We start from the raw sequence: 24,032 nt of genomic DNA, 5'->3' as shown, positions 1-24,032 counted from the left end.
GCTGTCACTGATCACTGTTTAATGTTTTTAATTATTTATGTTGCATTGTGAGATAAATAAAAATTATTAAATGTATGAGACCAAGAAAGTACTCCAACTATATAATATTAATAAGTTATCAATATTAAATTTATCATGTCTCAACAGTTACTAAATGAGAACAGCAAATATATATTAGAGTAAATATTTTATCCTGTAAAGACTCAAGTAATACATTAACAACCTAAAGCTCGAACTAATTTATAAATATTTTACTTTTCAGCTTATTTTCTGAACAAACTGTTGATACTCAGAGTTTAGAATCAATATGTGCACAAGTGCAGAAGAGATTTCCTAAATCGGAGCATTTTAATTGTTAGTTATATACATACAAAAGTTTGAGATGTTTTCTTAATTATTGCTGACTAAATAAAATGTTTAATTTTAGTGTGTCTTCTTCTCTCGTCATTGATTACTGGAGGAGATGTTTCTCTGCCAGGACAGAGGGTGGTTGCATTAGCACTCATTTATGATATGTTTAAAACTGACAATCCGTTTATATCTTTGTTCTTGAACTTATTGGAAGGCAAAAAAGGCCTGCTACCTTTGACTCCCCAAGAGAGACAATTTATTGGACAAACATTCGGGTTTATACAAGCAAACATCAAAGATGTAAGTTTAGATTCTTAAATGTTCTTCTGATATATGTAATATTTATATCACTATAATAAACATCGAATTCATTTAAAAATATAAGTAAAATAAATAAATACTGCTTAACAAAATCTTTAAAATCATGGCTAGTAGTATTAAAACACAATGATACAGAAAACATTCTAAAAATTAAAACTTAATATTCAATTACTAACAATTATTTAATCTTGTGCACAGTTTGACATACTAACAAAGACTTAATAAAAATAAATAAAACAAACACACACACATTGGCACACATACACACACACACACACACAACACATACCTCTTTTTAGTGAATTTGCTAATTATGTTTAATAATGTCCTTTAAGGTCCTTTCGGAAGGACCCAGCCTCTGCAACTCAGGGTATCTTATCGCAGAGGGTAGGGCACAAAACATTTTGTACCACATATTATTAGTTGAATAAATGATTATTATTATTATTATTTAATATTTTAAATATGAAACTGTACCCATAATTTCCATATTATCAATATGAGTATCACATTTACCAGTCAGCGGCTTCATTTGTGCAGGATGCAGGCTAGGTACCACAGTTGTACCATCTTTATCTCCTGTGGATCAGTAGTTTCGTAAAAAAAAAGTGTAATTAATGCATTATTGTGTTTTTAATATGAAGTGTGCCATTGCTATTGAAATAAATGGGCTAATGAGACTCGACATCTTTTCATGTCAAGTGATGAACACAATTATTGCAATGTCAACCAGAATTTTGTGTTCTTCTTGAATCCTGAGAGGCACTGCATTGTAATAGGCAGAGCTTTATCACTTACCATCAGATGAATATCTCGCTTGTCTCATCATCTGTTCTCATAAAAAGACAAAGATATTTGACAAGTAATAATTGTGCATGTTATTTTGGCCCGGTCGTATTTGCTATTTCACAGGAAAGCCTACCTAAAGTACAGTGTATCTGATAGCTTCAATCACCATTAACCATGCAGGCTGTAAAGCATTTATCGGAATCTAAAATTGTTAAAAATCATGTTAAATAAAATCAATATATTACTTTTAATGTTAAAATTCAGTAGTTACATTTTAATCCATTTAAATCAGCAAGATTTTGATTCTCAATTAACCCCCATATAGTCTTTACAGTTAGAAATGAAAGTATAATTGTTTAATTTAAAAATTTATGATTTTAAGGTTAATTTCTTTTAATAGAACCTGAAGCCTAATTAATAATGGTTTGAATACTGAATTTATAGCTGACCCAGCAAACATTGTATTGCCAATATTAAAATCGCGATACAAAAGTAACTGTTGATCGTAGATAGGTGAAAATTTGAAGTTGTATGTATTTTTTTTACAAATTTCAAAAAAATGTCAAAAAATTATAAAAAAATCGTGTGGACCACCCTTAACATTTAGGGGGATGAAAAATAGATGTTGGCCGATTCTCTGACCTACCCAATATGCACTCAAAATTTCATGAGAATTGATCAAGCCGTTTCAGAGGAGTTCAAAGTTTAATACCATGACATGAGAATTTTATTTATTTGATATTCTTTAGAAAAAAAATTGTAGTAATATTTGTGTTTATGTAGTATAAGATAGTAGAACAGATAATAGTATAATGATTTTATAAGAGCAATTGTTGAGTTCCTTACCACTTCTTCTCAACAAAAACATCTTTACAAATCAGTGGTAGTCTTAAAAGAATTATAAACCTTTGTATAAAACAATTGATTTTGTCTTACACCTCTAACAATTCCTTGATAAACTTTTTCAATATCTTAAATATTGCAGATAATGAAGAAATCGGCAAAACAGGTGATGCTCACAGAGGTGCCTAGCAAGGAGTTAGAATTTGACTACAGTTCACTGCAGTCATTAGTATCTGAGCAGACCTCAGAGATGAGTGCCATAGCAAAGGTGACAGTGTCAGCTCTGGTGCCTATCGGTGATGGGTGAGGATGTACATTGGTAATTCAGTGGCTGTGGAGTTTATTAGTGGTCTAGCATGATCAGTAATATCAAAATGCTATTATAGAAATAGGGCTTAGTTAGGTTTTAATTGTTTTAAGAAATATTATTTTGTTCATGGTATTTTCAATGCAGTGTTTTTAATATTTTTTATATTATTTTGAGTCAATATTTGGTAGCTGTTGTATTAGTGCATTATTTTTGCTTCACATCTTGCTATGCCAGTTCTTGTTTTGAGCTATGTTATACATTCTATCCACATCTTCAAATGTCTATACAGTTTGTTATTAATAAGTGATATTCCACACTTTTGGGATTAAACATACAATTTTAATTTGTTAATCTTATACAATGCGGGACTTGAACTCTCACCTCTTGGGTTCTATCCGAGTTGTACCAACTGAGGATGGTTAGCATAGTTACAAGACATCTTTAATTATTTCCTCTTAGTCTGTTAAGTAACTGAAATCATCTTTTCCTAGATACAATGCAATCCAAGACACAAAATATTCATTGTTAATTCTACTAAACTGCAACATCATTCCAAAGCACCAGTTCGGTTTTCGGAAACAGCACTCGACAATTGAGCAGATGCGTGGGTGTCATCACGAGATCAGACGCTGCTTTGAAATGAAACTTTTCTGCTCTGCGGCATTTTTAGACGTTCACCAAGCATTTGACAGAGTCTGGCACAAAGGGCTATTGTGCAAAGTTAAAGACAAACTCCCACACTCTCTCTACCTCATCATCAAGTCCTACCTGGAAGACAGGCTTTTCCAAGTGAAACAGAGAGATGCCAGATCTACGCTACGAAAAATTGAAGCCGGCGTTCCACAGGGTTCAGTACTTGGTCCCGTAATGTATAGCATATTTACTTCAGACTTACCGGTATCTGAAGACGTCACCGTAGCAACATATGCCGATGATGTAGCCTACCTTGCAAGCGATGAAGACCCAGCACAGGCTAGTAATAAGCTCCAACACCTTTTAGACGAGACCCATGCATGGATGAATAAATGGCGCATTCGGGCAAGTGCTCAAAAATCGAACCACATCACCTTCTCGTTAAGAAGGGGAAATTGCCCTCCTGTCAAACTTGGCTCTGATGTTCTACCAGATTCTGAGAAAGTGAAGTACCTAGGCTTTAACTTAGACAGAAGATTCACCTGGATTTCTCACATAAAGAAGAAACGGGATGAAATCAGTCATAGGTTCCGAAACCTTCACTGGCTCATGGGTAGAAACTCTGTCCTGTCTACTGACAATAAGCTTCTAATCTACAATGCTGTATTGAAGCCCATCTGGACCTACGGAATCCCACTGTGGGGCTCTGCCAGCAAAAGCAACATCATGCTCATCCAACGTGTGCAAAACAACATCCTGCGTACCATCACAAGTGCCCCATGGTTTTCCAGAAATGACGAGATCCATCAATATCTTGGCGTTCCCAGTGTTCAGTCGGAAATTGATAAATTCAAAAGGAAATACGCTGATCGCCTCTCGGTTCACCCAAATACCCTGGCTAATGATCTCCTAATCCGTCCCAGAGCGGAGAAAAGGCTGAAAAGGAAGGATGTGTTATAGGAAGGCAGATGAGACACTGGTCTCTTCGTCTAAACGTCATACTCACCCAACTCATCCGCTTATAGTCTTGTGACTGATCGCAGATCCGACTTAGATAAAAAAAAAAAATCTACAAAAGAACATGGTGACTGTTAAACTATATCAGAAGTTTGGGCACAGCCAAGTATTTAGTTGGAGCCTTTTGTATAATATTATCAATGATATATAAACAATGATGCTAATAAAACTATATGCAATTTTTACTTAAATTAAGTAAGAAAGTCCAACCAACAAAATCATTACTCTATAGAAAGACTTCATGTAGCACTTGTTCCACTGTCACTGAGCTACAGTGACTATAAAAGGGACCATAACACAAAATTACCCCTGCGAGTTACCAGGGAAGTGTTTCTGATTGCCAAGAGACAAACAAGTCCTCGCTGGCAGTGTGTACAGCCAACCAACATTAATATACTTGTCTCTTGTATTCACATGGTATCTATATCTGTTATTCGTTGCTTGAGCTGGAAAATAGTTGATATTATCTAGTCGCTTTCTTACTTCCTCTCTGTTATCACGACTATAGAAAGTTAACACTCTTTTATCACAGCAAGACTCTTAGGGCACCGTTTGCTCGACACATTGATACCCTTCGTCGTGTCGGTGCTACGAATAATTATTATTATTTTCTTGAATCCATTATATATCTCAAAGTAAATTATTATTTTTTATTTTATTTCTGATTAACTGGTCTGCTACCATGTCTGTTTTTATGTTTCGGCTAGTTTCTTTCGTATTGACGCCCCTTGCTGCTTGTCGTGCCTCTCGATCTGGCCGTTGTTTGAATAAGTGCTTTATGACTAGAGTTTGTGCTTATGTTATATGCCTGTTATTAAAAACAATAAAGACAGACAATATAGATTAGTTCAATAGCTATGAAAATTCTTTGTGAAACAGATTATGATCCAATAATCCTAGAGAAGAACTAAACAAAGTGGTTGTTTGCAGTTTCTATACATATAATATAATAATAATATAATATTGACACACTTTTTACACAAATTATCTTGCCCTTGTTAAGCATATCTTGTTAAGCATATATAGCCTGTGTTATGACAAGACAATGATATATTTAATACAATATCCTTACTTAAACATACATAAATTCATATAAACATACATAAATACATTTTTAAACATCCATGACTCGGAAACAAACAACCATATTCATCATATAAATGCTTGCACCTACCGGGATTCGAACCCGGGACCTCTAGCTTAGTAGGTAGGATAGCTAACCACTCGGCTATACAGGTATATAGGTATAGTTGGTACATAAGACATATTTTGCTTGTTATGTTATGAGTTCGAATATTTCCTAAAGATCCGACATTCTAGCATCCACCTGTAATTGTAAATGTTACTTGTTTTAGAAGTCCACCAAACCGGTTAGCTATGAAGGAGCTCCTAGAGGCCCTCATGTCGAACGATTACCAACCATTGCACAAGACGATTCGGCCAACGGGACCCATAACGCCTCCACCTTTCATGCTCGACCCCTATGATGTCGCCTTTGCTAACGACGTATGTATTTGAAGTCACGTAGTAACAACTGTCTTTTACTCTTCATTAATTTTGTTATGTTTTTAAAGCCCTCACTTCTAGGATTAATACACATATGGGGGACCCAGTGCTCTGTGAACGGCTGGATCACTTGGCGTTGGGTAGAGAAGTCGCTTCATTGTGTGTCTTCTTACGCATTTATTACGGGGACTGTTCCGAAGAGCTGTTTAACCTGATTCCTGCCGCAGAATTCCATCTTCGCACGACACGCCACAAGTTAGGATATCATCCTCACTACCTGGATCTGTGGCAGTCCTCCACAGTGCGGTTTTCAAGGAGCTTTCTTCCACGTACCACAAAGCTTTGGAATGAACTTCTTTGTGCGGTGTTTCCGGGACGATACGACATGGGTACCTTCAAAAAAAGCGCGTATGCTCCTGTGATTCCTCTGGTGTCGCAAGAGATTGTGGGCAGCGGTGATCACTTAACAACAGGGGACCCGTACGCTCGTTTGTCCTCCTATTCCATTAAAAAAAAAACAAACTGCAACCTGAGAGTTGAACAAAGCATATAAGATTTTATGACATTACGTCACTCGAACGGTTAGCTCAGTTGGCAGAGCACTCGCACGGAACGCCAGAGGTCGTGGGTTCGAGTCACGCATCGTTCATAAAATTTTGTTTTCAAATTATATTTGTGTCTTTCGTTATTGCCGAACATCGGAAACATATTATGTTTGTGTAGCTTGTGTTTTATTTCTTTTACATCCGCCGCCGCCCTCACTCTGTTGCAACAGCATGCAGAGGAATTTCTAAAAAAAATGTATTTCCAGGGTGTATGGAGAAATCTACCAAATCGAGGTAAATACTTGCCAATGTATGATAGTGACTTTGAAGGCTTGATCGGCTTAAGACCTGTTGAAAAGCTGGAGAAGAAGTTGACCCAATCACCCAAACCCAAGGTAAATATGGTGCTATTAATATGCCTTTATTAAGTCGACCTATACAGGGTGGTAGCTACGAGTATTAGAGGAAAGTCGTGAAAGAAGTCATGCGCTCAATTTATAAGAAAACAATAACTGCATATTTAGTTTTTTTTTAATTTCTTGAACTTTTGACGGAAATCGACCCGAACGATTTTTCAAAAATAAAAATTACAACTGACTTATTGGACCTTGGTTGATAAGGATCAATCTTTGCAAAGAAATGTATTACTTAAAATGGAAGGAAATACATTTTTTTTCTTTTCTTATATTTACACAGAGGAAAACTCACCTATTAAAAGTTTTTGTGAGAGATCTTATTTTTTGTTGCGGCCCAACTATAGTCTCGGCGGCGCACGGCGTGCCACTCAATACTTTTGTCTTCCCAAGATTGCTTACCGGCTGTGTAAGGCATGTGTATGTGTGCGTGCGTCGATTTCGAGCGAATTTAATTTCGTGTTTTGTCTATCATGCAAACATGGCCACAAATATTGCTTTCGCGTTCGCGTTATCGGACTTTGAACATATTATCTCTTCTCCTTTATCCTCGCACTATTCCATTTTAGTTTGGGTCGGCCCTCCTAATCAGTATTCGCCAGGACGTTCTGTCCTGGGTCTTCTGCGGATCTATTTGCGCTTTTTGTAGATCTTAGTAGTAGTCTTAGTACCTTTGTCATATTATCTAACATATTAATGATCCATCAAAATGATTAGCGAAAAAGTATGACAGAAAAACACGCAATTTTTTTTTTTTTTTTTTTTTTTTTTTTTTTTTTTAACATTTATCAGTTAATGTTTGGTCAGGGAACAAAACAATTATTATATTAAATTCTGTTGCACAAACTACCTTGCAATTATTAGTATGTCCTAATATGACCACTGATAATGTAATCTTTAAGGTTCTCTGTAACAATCCGTGTAAATCTTGACTTATATGTGTGTATACATGTTCGACGAAACATAATGTATAAATATGACTTGTTAATATATTAAAATAAGTGAGAAAATAAAATTTTCAACACAATAGTTTAATAACTACGTTCTAGTAATCTGAAAATCCATATCAAAGTATTCAAAATACAAGTAGTTCAACTGTCCGTGTGTTTACGTTATGTATATAGTTCTTAAATTAATTTAACTCGCAAATTTTCAAAGAAAAAAAAACACTTTAATTTTCAGCAATTTTACAGATTATATCTACCAAGGCTTCCCAGTAATAGTAATGGTCAATGACACTTGTGATGGGAAATCCTCGCTTTTCCAGATTCTATTTATTTTACTACCGCTAATTAACATCTAATTAATCTATATATATAATAATGAATTGCTGTTCGTTAGTCTCGCTAAAACTCGAGAATGGCTGGACCGATTTGGAAAATATTAGTCTTGAATTATTTGTGGAAGTCCAGAGAAGGTGTAGAAGGTGAATAAATAGGAAAATGCTCGTATTTAAATAAAAACAACAAATTTGTTTTTCCTTTGATGTGTCCATACATAATTTCTATGATAGAATTTATTGACGCACAGTTTGACAGTTCTGCTGTGGAACAATTTCATTACAACAACAGGGAGCATATTTAACGCAATAATTCTTGATGTTATGAAATATTATTGACAAATTCATAAAAAAACATTATTTTATTTATTATATACAGAACAACGTCTGTCGGGTCAGCTAGTCTACTATAAAAGAAGAAAACCTTAAGTTAAGTGCGTGTGTGTATGTGTTAGGGTGTGAGGTGCGTGTATGTATGCACGCCTTTACTGTTATACTCGGAATATTTTACGATATATAACAACTTTTAACGATACAGTACTTTTATAACATCGGCCTGATTGAGATTGTCAGGATACATAAGTACTGGTTTTACAGGACAAAGAGTTTCTCATAAATATGATATAGAAAGAGTTTATGTAGACCTTCTACAATCACTGTGAGAATCTTTCATCCCCGGCTGTTTGGTGATGAACCCTCACTCAAAGTGTACAGGGCAGTTCCATGGGGGGACAAAACATTATATGAAATGACAATGTCTGCTTCGGGTTTAATTTATTTCATTTAAACAGGAAGAGAAGAAAGAGAGACAGGAGGAGAAACCTGAAAAAGATGGAGCAAGTATAGCAATAGAAGCCCGCGAACTAACACAACTGGCTCTAAAGTCTGCTTTGAATGTTCCTCATCAACAGCGACTCCTGGCTGTACTGGACCAGAACCCCGACCTCGTGTATGAGATCGGCCTGACGCCCTACCAGGTATGGACAATATCGATAATCTATTCCCACCCAGAAGTAGTGTGCAAAAATATTTGCGTATTCGTTTCATAGAAGGGCGTATCACCCACCATTAACCTTTTGTCTCTCTCTATCAGTGGGGACCACAAACAAAAAATGTAAGAAGACCACTAAAATAGCACTTTTACATGGCATAAATAAAGATAATAACTTAATTAATTTATTTAAAAAAAAAATTAATACGCAATGTATCTTACGTTTATATTTCTTACACAACTTATTTTAAGCAAGCTGCAGTGAAGCCGCTTTGATCCTAAACCTGTTTGTAATCTAAATTATCAGATATTTTACGATATGCTTTCTGATATAGAATTTTCTTTATGTGTGCTTATTACACGATAGAAGTAAAAATTTAAATTAAATCACACTGGTAAATCTTGCTTGACCAATGGCAAACCCAGACGAGCATTGCATAGCCTTGCGTGCCAGTCTAATTCATACCCACAAAACTAATACTCGGCGTGCCTGTAGTTGTTGAGCGCCATTTGTTTCCGAAGCGGTAGTAGTATCCAGTAGTAATAGAAATGACATCAAAAATAATTCTAAAGGAATCAATTTTGAGAAAATAAGAATTTCCTGAATTAAATGAAAATCTACGTGTGATGTCGCACAAGAATAGCACCACACCATCTCTCCCCGTGAGTGTCGACAGAGGTGACTAAGGGATACAAAGAACGGAGGATGGCCAGCAAGCATCCTTCCGAGAAAACATCATCTTCTGCGATCGCCAACCCGCCTGCGAAGCGTGGCGTTTATAGCGAAACCCCCCCCAAAATGGCATCCTCGTCGTGGAGATCTTTGAGGGAGGCCTTTGTCCAGCAGAGACCTCTTCCGGATGATATTATGATGATGAAAAATTTCATTCATCTTCCAATGCCCAGCAATAAATTGAAATTAGCAATACTCAATTTCGGTGGACTTTTTAAACAATAGGAAAGAAACAAGAAGGTTACCAACCATGTTTTCTTGCACCACGCCATTTTATCGACATTTATATGAATATTGCATTTTCTTTTAACTGAACGTGGATGGACGAAGGTTTACACGTTTAATTATTGTGGCTATCAATAGTAGTAATTTACAACGAGTGCACAAAACGAACCAGCTTGAGCCTCCAGTTTGAATTTGAGAATATTTGCAGTTGCCAGAATTAGTGGAGAATAACCCGATGATAGCAATATCTGTGCTGCTGAAGTTGATTCACTCGCAGCAAATCACGGAGTACTTCTCCGTGCTCGTCAACATGGAGATGTCGCTGCACTCAATGGAGGTTGTTAACAGGTAATTAAACTATTTAATGTCTGCCCAACTGGAGATAAGTTTTGTGACAGTAATTTTTAAGGACTATTAAATTCATTTACAATATCTGCAAATGCATATATGTACCTAGTCTGGCCATATACTCTAGTATCTTTTATGATGTAATACAATCTTAATAATACAAATAATATATTCGAAATTTTTTCTTTGCTTTTATTTATTTATTTATTAGGAAGCCAATGTGCATACAACTATCTTAATCTATAGATACATTTAAAAATTATTTAACAATGTTGTATACTCCACTTACAGGCTAACTCGACATGCTTAATAGTATTATATACATTTTTTGTTAAACTAAAACTTTTGAAAACAATTTTTGAAAAAATTTAACAAATTAAAGCCACAAGCAAAAGGCTGATAAAAAAAATAACAATGTTCTTACTTAATGACCAAGAAAAACTAAAGAATAAAACAATAACTAGGAACAATGACTAACCATCTTGCAGTACTTTTATAATTTTTTTGGCTTTTTTTTTAAAACATGGGCCAGAGTGCTGAAAAATATCTATACCAGCTCTTTTAACCAAGTTGTTGTAGGTGACAACTATTCTACACAATGGGGCGGATCGGTCTAGATTCGATCTAGTTAATCTAGGCCTGAACGTTAGTTTTTTGATAACATATGACCTAGCATGGCCTTTTAATCTATGTGGCAACAAATCTATGGATCCATAGCCACTTTGTGCATGGCAATCACTGAAGTTCTGTTTTCTGTAACGACCCATTCTGATATTGTTAATTAATATGTAGTCTACAATAATATCTATAAATCAATGAAAATAAATCTTTGTTCAATAACTGCTCGGATTACAGGCTAACAACCTCTGTGGATTTGCCGGTTGAATTTGTGCATCTGTACATCAGTAATTGTATATCAACGTGCGAGACCATCCGCGACCGATACATGCAGAACCGGCTCGTTCGGCTCGTGTGCGTCTTCCTACAGTCGCTCATCAGGAACAAGATCATCAACGTGAAGGTAACAAACACCAATCATTGTGAACTAATAATTGTGAGGAAATCCTTACACATCTGCGAAGTAATTCAAATGAGGTGACGTTGGCAACTTGCACTGGGCCAGGTCTACTCGCAAAATCGACAACGATATATTGGGAACGATACGATAATACTCAGAATATATTGCACCTACCCTACTCCAACAAATGTTCGTATTCCATATCGTATATCGTAACAAAATCGTAACCATACACTAATATTTTGATTTTTTTACCATGTTACGTTATGTGAATGAATTATGCACAGACCTTGAAAAACTAAAAATAATCTGTGCTGTGTCGCTGTTAAGTGTCAAAAGTCAAAACATAGTTTAGGCGCTAAGGACCATGCCAAACTGTGCATCACCAATTTGTTATCATTTACACAAAATGTAAATATTTAAAAATAATGTAATGAATATAACATGACCATTTAAAACTGAATAAATAATACAAAACTTGCGGATACTAAAATGTCAAAAAAAAGTAACTCAACCCTTCTCGTCGACTTCCTATTTCTCAGGCGGCCATTTGCATTACTTTCGACGCATAAACGATCAACAAAATGACCTAAATTACTTGTATCAGTTCTTGGTAGTTGGTCTCTAACATTTTCAACTAAGAGTAGGGTTAAGACCGATAATATCGAATAATGTTTCGTTCGTTCAATTATCGTTTCTTCATTGAATACCATGTAACGATGTATGCGATGTAGGATTCGACACGACTAATGCCACGATATATCGAATATCGATTTAAGGAGTAGGCCCCCAGCGTCGTCGACTAAAAGTATAGAAGGACTAATCTAATATTTTAGTAGGTTTTGACAAAATTTGTATTTAATCCATCATATGTTGCCATCCCCTGGAATATCAGTGTCAATATGAAGTAAGTTATGTGATTCAATACTGGTCATATACTGCGTCACCATGAGACTTAACATGGAATGTTATTAAATTTATAGGTGTGGTTAATATAACATAATAGCTGCAGCGACAAGACTGATAGTTTTATTTGGTAGCAGAGCGTGGTGACAAATCACAGAAAAGTCCATATAGAATCAATCAAAAATACAAGTTATTCTCATAAACTCTAAATATACTAGGTGGAGCTACTATCGTATTTGTATTAAATTTTGATTATATTCTACCAGTGGTGACCACTGACCTCTACTATATACCACTGGACTGGCGGCTGTAAAAGTGCTTTTGTCCCTGATTGATATTCGCCATTTTGGCGCTGTTGGCCATGTAGCGAGAGTCTGCGGTACTAAAACTAGTGATGACAACCTCAATATCGATGATAGATGGTGGAAAACTATTTACAAAAAAAAAATTGTGTACTTTATTACGTTGATTCTTGAAGTATAAATTACACGGAAAACGAACGAAATGAATTCAAAATGCAAAAATACTTTAGAGTATTGCACATTTCTTCGCAGCCATTTGTATGATACGTCAAAATTAGTTATCTGGACGCTCGCGAGTGGCGCTTCAAATAGGCACAAAAAAATTGCTGTCAGACATATGGAACAGCCTGTCCAGTGGTATTTATACAGGTCAGTGGTGGTGACAGAACGTGTGGGACGAACACTGCACATACCTACAATGAACATTTACATGTTGGACATAAGATTATGACCAATCATGATCTGTAGTAAAATGAAACTCAATTGTTAAACAATAGAATGGGTCAGTCAAGTACAGTTAGCCCATGTCCTTGTCTTGTTAATTCAGTAAGATTCGATTGAAAATTGTTTTTGATGGCAATAAAGTTTTTCGAATAAATACTAGGTTGCTTTTTTAGGGTAGGTGCTAGGACTTATGTCAGAGTGTGTGTTACTAATGTCGCTTTATCGACAAATAAAATTCAAGATGGCGAAATCCAAAATGGCCGCCATACAAATAAAGAAAGTATTAAGTAAAAATTACATAAGTTTTCTTTATTAATCACAATATTAAGAATATTATATTCACAGTAATTAAACCCAAAAAGTAACAAACTAATATATTTTATATCACTAAGTTGTACCGCATTTCAATTACTTCTTTTTATTAATCTTTATCCTATTTTCCAGGAATTGTTCATAGAAGTGGAAGCATTCTGTGTGGAATTCAGTCGTATCAGAGAAGCAGCCGCCCTCTTCCGACTACTAAAGCAACTAGACTCAGGAGACGCACAGAAGGAAAAGGAATAATATTGTATATAGCCAGTAAATATTATAAGTTATAGAAACAAAAGATTTAAATTAATCTTAAAATGGGACAAACTGTACTCAAATGGAGTATTGTAAAGTACTGGTTGATGTATGAATAATGTATGTACTATCCGAATTCTATCTTGTACTGTTTTATAACGACTTATGAATAGACTAAAGTAAGCCACCTTGGTATGTTCGTCAGCTTACTTTTACCCACTATAATAGTACTTTATATTACATCTACAAGGAAAAAAAAAGAAGTCATTATAATTTGACGAATAAATAAGGAATATCATTTTTACAAAGTCTGGAATAAGCTAAAGGCCGAAAACGGTCATGTGATTCCTCTGGTGTTGCAAGAGAATGTGGGCGGTGGTGATCACTTAACACCCGTGACCCGTACCTTCGTTTGCCCTCCTTTTCCATAAAAAAAACTAGTTTTTTTGACATGATTTTTATAATGTTTGAATGTAAATATTTCAACAAAATATTCAATAACATTTTTTTTTATCAAACTAATAAAGAACGCGTTAGAAATGTATTAGAAGATTTAGTTACAAATTTTCCAGTAGATATATGTAGCATTTTCGGCCCAGTTGTCATATCCATTAGTAAAAAGGCACTTTCCATGAAGATGTAGTATAAAATTATTAAATATCCTTTGTTATAGGTATCCATGTACCAACATGATAAAATGATAAGTTTATTCAGTTTTCTTGCCTTTGCGAGCTGGACTTGCTATAGGTCACATCTACATTATGTAGCCTGTTATGGATACAGTTTTAAAAATGCTATAATAAAGTTGTAAATATTAACTTTACGTACAAGTATGCAATATAATACAAGAACAGTAAGTAGCAATAGAGATCTACTCAGGCCAGCACAAAATATAGATTTTGTGAATGACTAAGGCCACACTACGCCTAAATCAGTGAACGGCGCCTTATTCTGCAGTGAAGCATTAATGTGTATTGGTTTGAAGGGTGCCATAGCTAAAGCTGAAATTGCCGGGCTAGTCACTCGGCTCATCTATAAGTTCATGGAACTGAATTGGTACGCACTATTTTACTATAATCGCAATGCAATAAATAAGGCATTAACTATCGATTAAAGGAGGATAGCGAGAAAGCATGTATTCTGGGCCCACTGAAAGAAGTGGCGTACATTGGGGAAACTTATTAATAATTGTAGAACGTAACACAACTAAAAAAAAAGCAAATCGTAAATAAGTCTAAAAAAGTGGGAGAAAAAAGATATACCTAAAAGCAAAACATAACCTAAAATAATAAATCAATATCTATTTTTCAATCAATAACTTGTATCATAATATGACATATTATGTCTATGCCAAATAACTGTCTGCTAACAGATAATATAATATTTTTGTGGAAGGTTGGCCAGCAGCTAATAATTAAGGATTTACAATTCATTATTTTTTTTACCTACTTATTTTAGTATCAACAAACGATAATAATCTTATTTTAAATTATTACTACTGATTTACTGATATGAGTAGGTATATACATTTTAATGGTGTCGGAACATCCATATAAAAAATGACTGTCATGTCAAAAAATGTCAATTTCAAATATCAATGGCGCAAAACGTTCCGATGGTGCAAGGTGACTTATTTTTTTTTTAATAAATTATAATAATTTATTTCTTTTCACTTAATAATTTTTATATAAACTTCGTATAAACTTAAGTTTATAATTAATATAAACTTGTATCTACTTGTACGATGCTTCCTTAATTTTTAAATTATGTGGGTCCATTACACTAGCGTTTTTGATGGGCGAAAGAATACCACCGACGGGGCTATTGCTTACCGCCGTATGCCATATCGATTTTCATTGCTAAATTACCATAAATCTAATTAAAATTCAAGATATTGTCCTAAATAGGTACTTATGAGAGAAACTTTAGAATATAATATTATGGACAAATCTGGAGCATCAACATTGTGTTGATCAACATTTGCTCTAGAAATCTATCCTCACTATTCAAATCTGAACGAGAACTTTCACGGTATTCGCAACCACTCCCCATATATTTTATGATGTTTGTTCTATAGGCAAAATAAATTTGATAAATCAAAATAATATGGAAACCATATTACTTACGGCTATTCCCAATATTCAGTCTATCTCCGGTTGTGGCCTACTTGAGATAAAAATCGTAACTATTATTGACTTTTCTGTCCCAATAAACTTATCGACGGTAATTCACCTTATCCGTACACGCTGTCTGTGAATGGGAGGACTTATAGCTTACCAGCGATAGCAGTTTGTATGGAAATTGCAATTCACGGAAAGGCGATAAGAATTACTTATTGGGTATATTGGGACAGCTTCAGATTACTGACAGCTATTTACTTAATAGTAGAAGTTTATCTCTAGCTGTAGATAGGATATTGGGAACGGCCATTAGTGTATTACTACTTAGTCACAGATTGGAGGGTAACTTCACAGGTTTTACTATTTCTACTACTTTTATTGTGCTATTGCTAGAGACAGTCAAATCAAATCAAATCAAAATCAGTTTATTCAAGTAGGTCACGAAAATGACACTTATGAATGTCAAAAGACATAAAATATTTTTCTTATTGAATCTACCGCTACTTCGTAAAGGGTTGAGCTAATGAGAAGAAGTAGCAAGAAACTCATTGCCACTCATTTATATCAAGATTTACAGATCATTTCAATTAAATAAATGTAAATTAATACAAAAGTTATTGAGCACAGTAGCTGCATCATCCACATAAATCAATAAAGGTATTCTGTGAGCATTTTATAAGCGATTATAAATAAATAAACATGTATATATCCATACATATACAGAGTGGTGACAACAATATGACTTTTAATTAAAACAGGATCACTACTAGTCAATCAAAATACTTTGTAATAATTAAATCGGGCGTTACATCAACAAAAAACGAAGTTTTCAAACAAACTAATTCCGAAAATAATCTTAACAAAAAAGAACAGCCTTTGATCATGTTTCTTCTGACCTCTACTGACCTGTAAGTACTACGGGTACGACCGGCAACATCGCTACACGCCTTTGTAAAATTTGTAGGTGTACGAGTCGAGTATCTAGTACTTACATTTCATTCATGCAGGTAGGCTAGGCAAAGACGCTCGAGCTTCACGCCCCAAGCGCGCATGTCTGACATACTAATTCTTCCTATTGCGGAAGTGAATACGAACTATTAATTCTGTCTATGCATAAAAGATGTCAAATTGGCAACGTAGCATTTCTCTGTCTGTTAATACTATGCCGACGACCATACTAACAGAGCAGCTCGGAAATATTTTTTTGCTAATAATAATAGTAATTTCAGCTTTTTAGTAATAAGGTCTAAATTTAAGCAACAATATTGTGTTACTTCTAAGTAACCGATGTTTTCTGAGACGCACATTTTATTTTGTATGTGGTTTACGCATGTAGGTAAATCTAAATTGTTATGGTCCGTCTAGGTGAATGACCTAATAAATGAAACTTGCGAAATCGTAATGTATTTACAGCATGTGTTAAAATTATTAAAGTGAAAATAATTCACTGTGGCTATACCGTTCAATGTAATTTGATGAAAGTTGGTGTACGAACTACTGTCATGATACCCAATATGTGTTTCAAATTAAAGTCATAATGTTGTCACCACCTTGTATACACAATAACTTTAAAGAATCTGAAACCGAGTCCCCGGCAACAGGATCATCCCGCCACCACAAGCAGCGCCCGTTCACGAGCATGACGCATGAGCCAGCCATCGCCTCCCTCAACCATATTTTAGGGAAGGGGACGACCCGTCCCATGTCGCCGCCACAAGCAGTGACATTTAAGCGAGCATGATGAAACCTGTTACGAGAACTCAACAAACAACAATAAAATAATCCTAATACATCCATATAATCCTACATATCATGCAATACTCACCAAATACCTCTACTTACAATTTGACAATTCTGCTTAAACTTGTAATTAATATTATATTTTTACTAACAGTTATCAAAAGCTCAATCCTTTAGGGTAAACTTATCAAAATCACCTTATTCAGGCAGGTCAAGGAAATGACTTTTCTTTTTATATCCACCTCCTTTGAGGGTTGAGCTTTAATAAGAAGTGGCAAGAAACTCTTTGTGGCAATCACTCACAAATCATTTCAGTAACAATATATGTAAAGTGATGCAGCACTAATACTCAAAAAAAAAATGTAAATTAATACGTAGAAAACAAGAGCTATTGAGTACATTCACGGCCGACTACTACTGTATCAACAATAATACCAGGTCATGGTACAGTAGACTGGATTAGTAGACCAGTTCCATTAACTGCTTTTGATGTATCTTTATGGGCAACTTGTAAAAACTATATTTGACTACTTTTGTACAATAAACTTATCCATAACAATCTTGTATCTTCTGTTTTATCTTATAGAAGAAAAAAATGTATTTTTGTCACTCTCAGATACTTATTTTTTATAACCCTTAATAGTATGAAATTGTTATAAGACATAATAGTATGAAACCTGCTTTTAGTATAAGATGTTGGTTTGTACATAATTAAAATAAAGCTTCATAATAAGTTTATCTTTTATTGATTACAAACTATCTACAACTTAATTATTTTATAAAATTTAGTCAGCAGTATTTAGAATTTTCCTTATATCATTATCTGCAGCAACATCTAATGGAGTACATCCATCATTGTCTTCAAACAGTGAAGCCCCAGCTTTAACCAAGAGTTTGGAGGAGTTAACGTGACCACAGGATGCTGCATAATGTAACGCTGTCTGCCCTGAATTATCAATTGCATTTATGTCACAACCACTTTTAATTAATGCTTCAAGTGCGTCCACAGCATCGCGATCTGCAGCCCAGTGAAGAGCTGTGAGGCCATCTTCATCCTTTTCATACTTCAAATCAGGATTTTTTTCAAGCAGTTCTATTATAAGAAATACCAAATTTTCACGTGCTGCTTCAAGTAATGACAGTTGGTTGTGTACCAATTCAGGTTCAGGGTGTTGTTGCAATGAAGAAACTGCAACCCATGCTTGTTTTGGGCCACTCTCATCTAATTCAAGGCTAGGTTCATATTTCTTTACAAGGTCAATATACTTTTGTTTGGCAAGTTCACTAGATAGATCTCCAAATGACTTCCATGCTTCCCATTTCTTCCTTCCTTTGGTATCAAACCAACCAGGCTTCTGTGTATTGCATTCACCTTCAGTGGCTTGTTTGAATAATCCATAAAGTTCTAACAACTGATTATTGTCAAGTTTTGAAGTTAGTTTTCTCACATGATCAGTTGCTTTAGTAAAGGATGTATCTAAGGGTGACTGCTCATCATCAGAAAAATCAGAATTGCTATTGTTTTCAGGTAGTGCTTCTGCCATACTAAATTTTCTACTCTAATATCTTAATTTTGAGGTTGGATGGTTAAATTTAAACCTTCTAAAGTGTGACTTTGTTTGTTAGTTACATCTGCTGCACTCTCTGAACTCACAAATTCCACAAAGCCATACCCTTTACTGAGACCAGTGGAGCGGTCAAACACTACTCTAGCACTTTGTACTGGTCCAAAATGAGCAAAATATTCTTTTAGTTGGCGATGCCCCACAGTCCATGCCAAATTAGCAACATACAGACGTGCTGCCTTAGCTGTGCTGGCCATTACCCTACACTGGAACTATTTCTAGTAAATGCAAAGAACGATCGCCAATTAAAGCCCTGTAGTCTATTCCAGAACTATCACTCAATGAGTCCAAGTTTAGTAGAGCTCCCTTTAAACTCCACTTCTTCAACAATGCTTCTATTGACCAGTCAGAACTCCGCTCCTGGTAAGCACACAAAAATCTAGCGTCAGTACCGTCTAGCAGATATGATACAGTTGACAAGACCTCTTCAAATTGAGAAGGTTCATAAAAACAATCTGAGGCCAACAAAAGATCTACAGGTTGTAAGTTGTGTACGTCTGTCAAAAACAAGCCCCAGGTGAGTCCAATAATTTGTACGTCGCGTCCTGGAATTAATCCGTTTGCTTCACAACAAGCGGACAAGTGTGTAAGAGATCGAGGCAAGGCTACACTGTCTGTGAGTGTTACGTGGGCTCCACACTTTGAAGCAAGAATTCCAGGAAGACCCGTGCCACAGCCGAGTTCTAACACTCGTAAGCCGCGTAAATGTTTTCTTTGACTCCACAAGAACCAAGCTAGTAATGGTGCGGACGGCCACGTGTAGAAAGAATAACCAGCGGACAATAGTTCTGGGATAACAATTTCCAAATAATCACCTCTTTTATCACCGTTATTTGTAGATTTACCACGAAAAACAAACTTTTTTAGTTGGCCACTTAACGGGCGCCCATCGCTCATTGCATAACTTTATTTTTATCAATAATTTTAAACTCACTTTATAAAATATGGCAATTGGCAACCAAAACTCAAATCAACTCAACTGAGTACTGACGTTTGACGTATGTTTGACGTTTCTTTTTTTTTATTCGTTCCACAAGGAACAGGCTTAGATCATAGACCATGCTGCCTAGTCATCAGTTTATTTGACGTTTCTCATTTTTTTTTCCTCTACATAGGAAATCGATAGATATACTTGAAGTTAGAACATGTTGGCTCCAATCTAGTCATGTTGACCAGTCAGCTCCGACCGAACTGTTTCCTAAATTGAAAGGGCTTAGGAAATATGTAATCGGTGTGTGTTAATGTGCCATCTGTAGAAAATATGCAGCAGGAAAATTGTAACTGCTGGTTTGGAAGCTCATGTTCACACATTACTAAATTGGATTCAATCTGACCGACGACTTGCAGAGTTGACGTAAAATTATAATGGGTCGCACGTTTGAATGAGTTTATAGATGGCTCTAATCTGCTTAAGAGTCCTATTACATTTTTTATGCAAATTCATGATTTTTGACGCTGTAATTCTCAGCAGCAGTAAGATATTTTAATTATATGATTATGAATAACGATAATACGATTCTTCCTCTTGTAAGTTGGAGTTACACATTTTCATTTTTCTTTTCATGTAATCTACTATAAATATTTTAAGAACTCAGTTTGCACGAAAAACCGCCGCCGATTAAACTTTGAAGCTCTAAATCACATTGTAACATTTAATTCTTATAAAAACTATAATTACTGTATGATAAGTTGAATGTTTTACTTGTTTATTGGAGTTCTAGAATTTCTTTAAATTCCCTGAGTTTTCGAGGAAAAAATCATAAAGAAAAGCTAATTTAGGCCATAAATGTCTTGATTAATTCTTTTATATTCATTCAGCGTCTATTATATTCCAAATAAACACATAAACTAATATTATATAAAACTTCGATCTCAATTGAATACATTTGATTGGTTTTCGTTTGTCAATATAATATGACAAAATTACAATAAATAAAATTAAACTACTATAATATATTCTGCATCAATTCAATTAGCTCCTCAGTCTGGCGCGAGCGCTTGTCGAGGTGGGGCCCACGAAATTTTCGCGCGCAGTCGTTCGGAGATCGCTATTATTATCGACTAGTGTATGCCGATCGAAATAATTTGATCCTCTAAGTATTTTTTTACATCATATTAAATAAATGTTTTGGCTCATTTTACGTCATAATATTTAGGATATAATCTTATGTGTGTTTTAAATTTTTGAATATATTTTTTATTAGTTACATGTATTTGCCTAAGTTGTGAGAGTAACATAAAATTATCTCCTTTTTCATTGTAGAATTCTATACATATTATGTTATATATCACGCCATCAGAAGTGTTTCCATTTAATTGCTGTATAAGTTAGTCATGATATACTTTAAGTAGATTAATTTTGTAAAGTTTAATACATGTTGATTGGAAACGAATAAATAAAAAAATATATATATGGCCCACAGTACCAGTATATACAGCAAAACACATGATTATCTTTCTGAAATGTGGAAATTTGCTGCCGAAAAAACGATGAAAGACGCTGCCAAAAGAAGAGAAGTATGCAGCCATATTACGGAGTGATGTCAGCAACGCGGGCATTCCCATGATACCTGTGGAAGCAGATGCTTGTTGGAGCAAGAGGTCGTATAAAAGTAATTATTCGGCTCTTTCTGGTGTTGAGGCAATAATTGGCGAACATACAGGTAAAGTCTTACACGTAGGAGTTCGAAACAAATATTGTGCAATTTGCGCACGTGGTAACGCGAAAAAAGAAACACTTCGAGCACATAAGTGCACTAAAAATCATACGGGTTCATCGACTTCTATAGAACAAGCTATATTAGTAGAAGGTTTTAAGCAGTCAGTGGAAAAAAGAGGTCTGATATATAACACATTGATTACTGATGGGGATGCTAGTACTTATTAAAATATTTTAGAAAGTAGGCCATATCCAGATATTCCCGTTCAGAAACAGAATATAGATGAAGACTAACGATCTCCTACGAAATTATAATGGCAGGAATTTGTTGGGAGTTAACGAGAGAGCGTCTGACCAGACTACGAACTGCAATACTATCTGAAAATAAAAAAATTACAAGAAGACATTTGAAACAGTCCACAGCGTGTGTTTGGAGACCACAATCTATGTAGGAGCTATTACTCTACTACGGAGCGAAAACAAGAGCCCAATCATGTTTCGACGGTAGTGACTTTGATGCTAAATTTGCAAAAGAATGTCTCTCAACTTGCCTTCCACTCATGAAGCCTTTTACACACCTTCACAAATAATCGTGCTGAACAGTTCAAAAGTGTCGTGGCCAAAATGGTGGGTGGCAAAAGAGTAAATTTTTCTCTTAAAGACTCCTTGATGTGTGTAATAATGTGAGATGTTATGCAGCAGTAGTAGCCTTCAACACTAGGAAAGTACAGTACACATTTTATAAGTCTGTCTTTGACCAAAGTCCAGGAAAGTATCTGAAATGCGTTGAAGAAGCAAGACATCCTCCAAATTTAAAACACCTGACAAAGTCCCATCATCGCAGAAAGCTTAATTTTGCTAGTACAGTCTCAAACTACGGTCAAAACTGTGAACGTCCAGATATGGACAGTGACCAATATGAACTAGCAAAAAGGATTTTCTTAGATCACTTGAAACAACAAGCTTTAAACCGGCAAGAAATAGAAAAGAGCGCTATTTTGCAGGACGAAACTGCTTTATGGCTATAATTGCGTAGATGTATTATAACTGCGTCAATATTTAGTAAAATTTGCAAAAGACGGCCAAACCAGAACTCTGCACTCTCTCTCTCTCCAATAATCGACATCGTGTCGATTACTGGTAACTATACTTTGATCAACTGATTAAAAATATCTAACATTTCAGAAAAACCAAAGGACAATATTCTGTAAATAAAATATTTAAAAAAAAAATTAGTATCGACACGATAATACTATATAATCGACACGTCGATAATTGGAGGGAGTCTATTTATGAGAACCAGTAAACGAAATCAGCATTTTAAATCGAAAAAAATAACCTCTAAACTTTAGTTACAACGAAAATCGTTACTATAATCCCCATAACATGCCGTAAAAAACACCAACTTAACATAAGTTTTAACACGTCAAGATAATGGACAAAACATTGTACTTACTTTCCTAAAGATTCCGCTTAGAAATGCCTTTGTTTGAACCGGAACACTAGCCAGACTCAGATCTCACGCGGCCATTTTTAGAGAAAATAGCGGATTTCTTTTAAGTGTCACTAGATGACAGCAGGAAGCATATATATAGTCTATGATATAGAGTAGCCATATTAGAAAATCAATTTCCTACTCTTATTTTCTTGAATTCCAAAAAAAAACATGTCGATCATTGGTCCTTGTCGGTGATTGGTGCCATTACGTTATATGTATTTTTAATTTGTGGACTCTTTTTGGGTGTTTTCATTTGTTACCCCTGATTGCCTGCCTAATAGTGTTCAGACTCTGGATTAAATATCATAATTTTATTTAATTAACACGGCTTTACTCACGGTTTATCGTTTTGGGTGCCGGCTAGTTTCGGACCATTTGGAAGTCAGGGTGAGTATAGTGGGTTCGCAATTTTGTCCCATCTCATACCCAAAGCCGTTTTAATAAATAAAGTTAAAAATGTCTTACGAAAATTTTAATTTTGTATCAAAATAGTTGTACTCCCAACGCACACCAACGTAATTTCGTGTATAGCAAACGAACACTAGCGCTCGGACACCATAAGCGAGCGTTGACGATTCGTAATAGGACTCTTAAATGACTAATAATATTCTTTGGTCTCTTGCATAATAATAAATTATTATATAATTATTAGTGGTCTTCATGGTATGTAGGTGTTAGGTATAAAGGTAATTATGTATTAGGTTAGAATAACTGTTATGCATTTTTTTATTATAATAAAATATTATAATACTTACTTGATTATTGAAATCTTGATCTTGAAATCTGCATACTGGAGTTAGGTATTTGTGTTTCGCATGTAGTTTCCGTATCATTTGGTCAATTTCAGTTTGT

The 24,032-nt window shown here is 35.0% G+C and overlaps 4 protein-coding genes across 4 annotated transcripts in view; 2 read left to right on the top strand and 2 right to left on the bottom strand.

The window, feature by feature from the left end:
* The window catches only part of LOC126972073 (O-acyltransferase like protein-like), a 283,177-nt gene that overhangs the window by 181,585 nt on the left and 77,560 nt on the right, over positions 1-24,032 (top strand). The window lies entirely within an intron of this gene.
* On the top strand, positions 16-14,190 carry LOC126972084 (CCR4-NOT transcription complex subunit 11). Its single transcript, XM_050818666.1, has 10 exons — positions 16-179; positions 263-354; positions 428-651; positions 2,447-2,607; positions 5,620-5,770; positions 6,582-6,710; positions 8,799-8,984; positions 10,165-10,304; positions 11,160-11,325; positions 13,419-14,190. Exons 1-10 carry the CDS (start codon positions 136-138, stop codon positions 13,536-13,538), a joined length of 1,413 nt encoding a protein of 470 aa, XP_050674623.1. The 5' UTR covers positions 16-135; the 3' UTR covers positions 13,539-14,190.
* On the bottom strand, positions 18,122-19,082 carry LOC126972110 (acyl-CoA-binding domain-containing protein 6). Its single transcript, XM_050818698.1, has one exon. It carries the CDS (start codon positions 18,940-18,942, stop codon positions 18,184-18,186), a length of 759 nt encoding a protein of 252 aa, XP_050674655.1. The 5' UTR covers positions 18,943-19,082; the 3' UTR covers positions 18,122-18,183.
* On the bottom strand, positions 19,013-20,002 carry LOC126972116 (histone-arginine methyltransferase METTL23-like). Its single transcript, XM_050818705.1, has one exon. It carries the CDS (start codon positions 19,918-19,920, stop codon positions 19,225-19,227), a length of 696 nt encoding a protein of 231 aa, XP_050674662.1. The 5' UTR covers positions 19,921-20,002; the 3' UTR covers positions 19,013-19,224.

This window comes from Leptidea sinapis, chromosome 25, assembly GCF_905404315.1.
Source record: "Leptidea sinapis chromosome 25, ilLepSina1.1, whole genome shotgun sequence".
Taxonomy (NCBI): domain Eukaryota; kingdom Metazoa; phylum Arthropoda; class Insecta; order Lepidoptera; family Pieridae; genus Leptidea; species Leptidea sinapis.
This window is presented reverse-complemented; position numbering and strand designations above follow the sequence as displayed.

Excerpts from the sequence above, each read along its gene's own strand:
- LOC126972084 (XM_050818666.1), top strand. The coding sequence starts at position 136 with ATGTCTCAACAGTTACTAAATGAGAACAGCAAATATATATTAGA. Across the intron at positions 180-262 it reads AACAGCAAATATATATTAGA|CTTATTTTCTGAACAAACTG; the intron begins GTAAATATTTTA and ends TTTACTTTTCAG. Across the intron at positions 11,326-13,418 it reads ACAAGATCATCAACGTGAAG|GAATTGTTCATAGAAGTGGA; the intron begins GTAACAAACACC and ends CCTATTTTCCAG.
- LOC126972110 (XM_050818698.1), bottom strand. The coding sequence starts at position 18,942 with ATGGCAGAAGCACTACCTGAAAACAATAGCAATTCTGATTTTTCTGAT.
- LOC126972116 (XM_050818705.1), bottom strand. The coding sequence starts at position 19,920 with ATGAGCGATGGGCGCCCGTTAAGTGGCCAACTAAAAAAGTTTGTTTTT.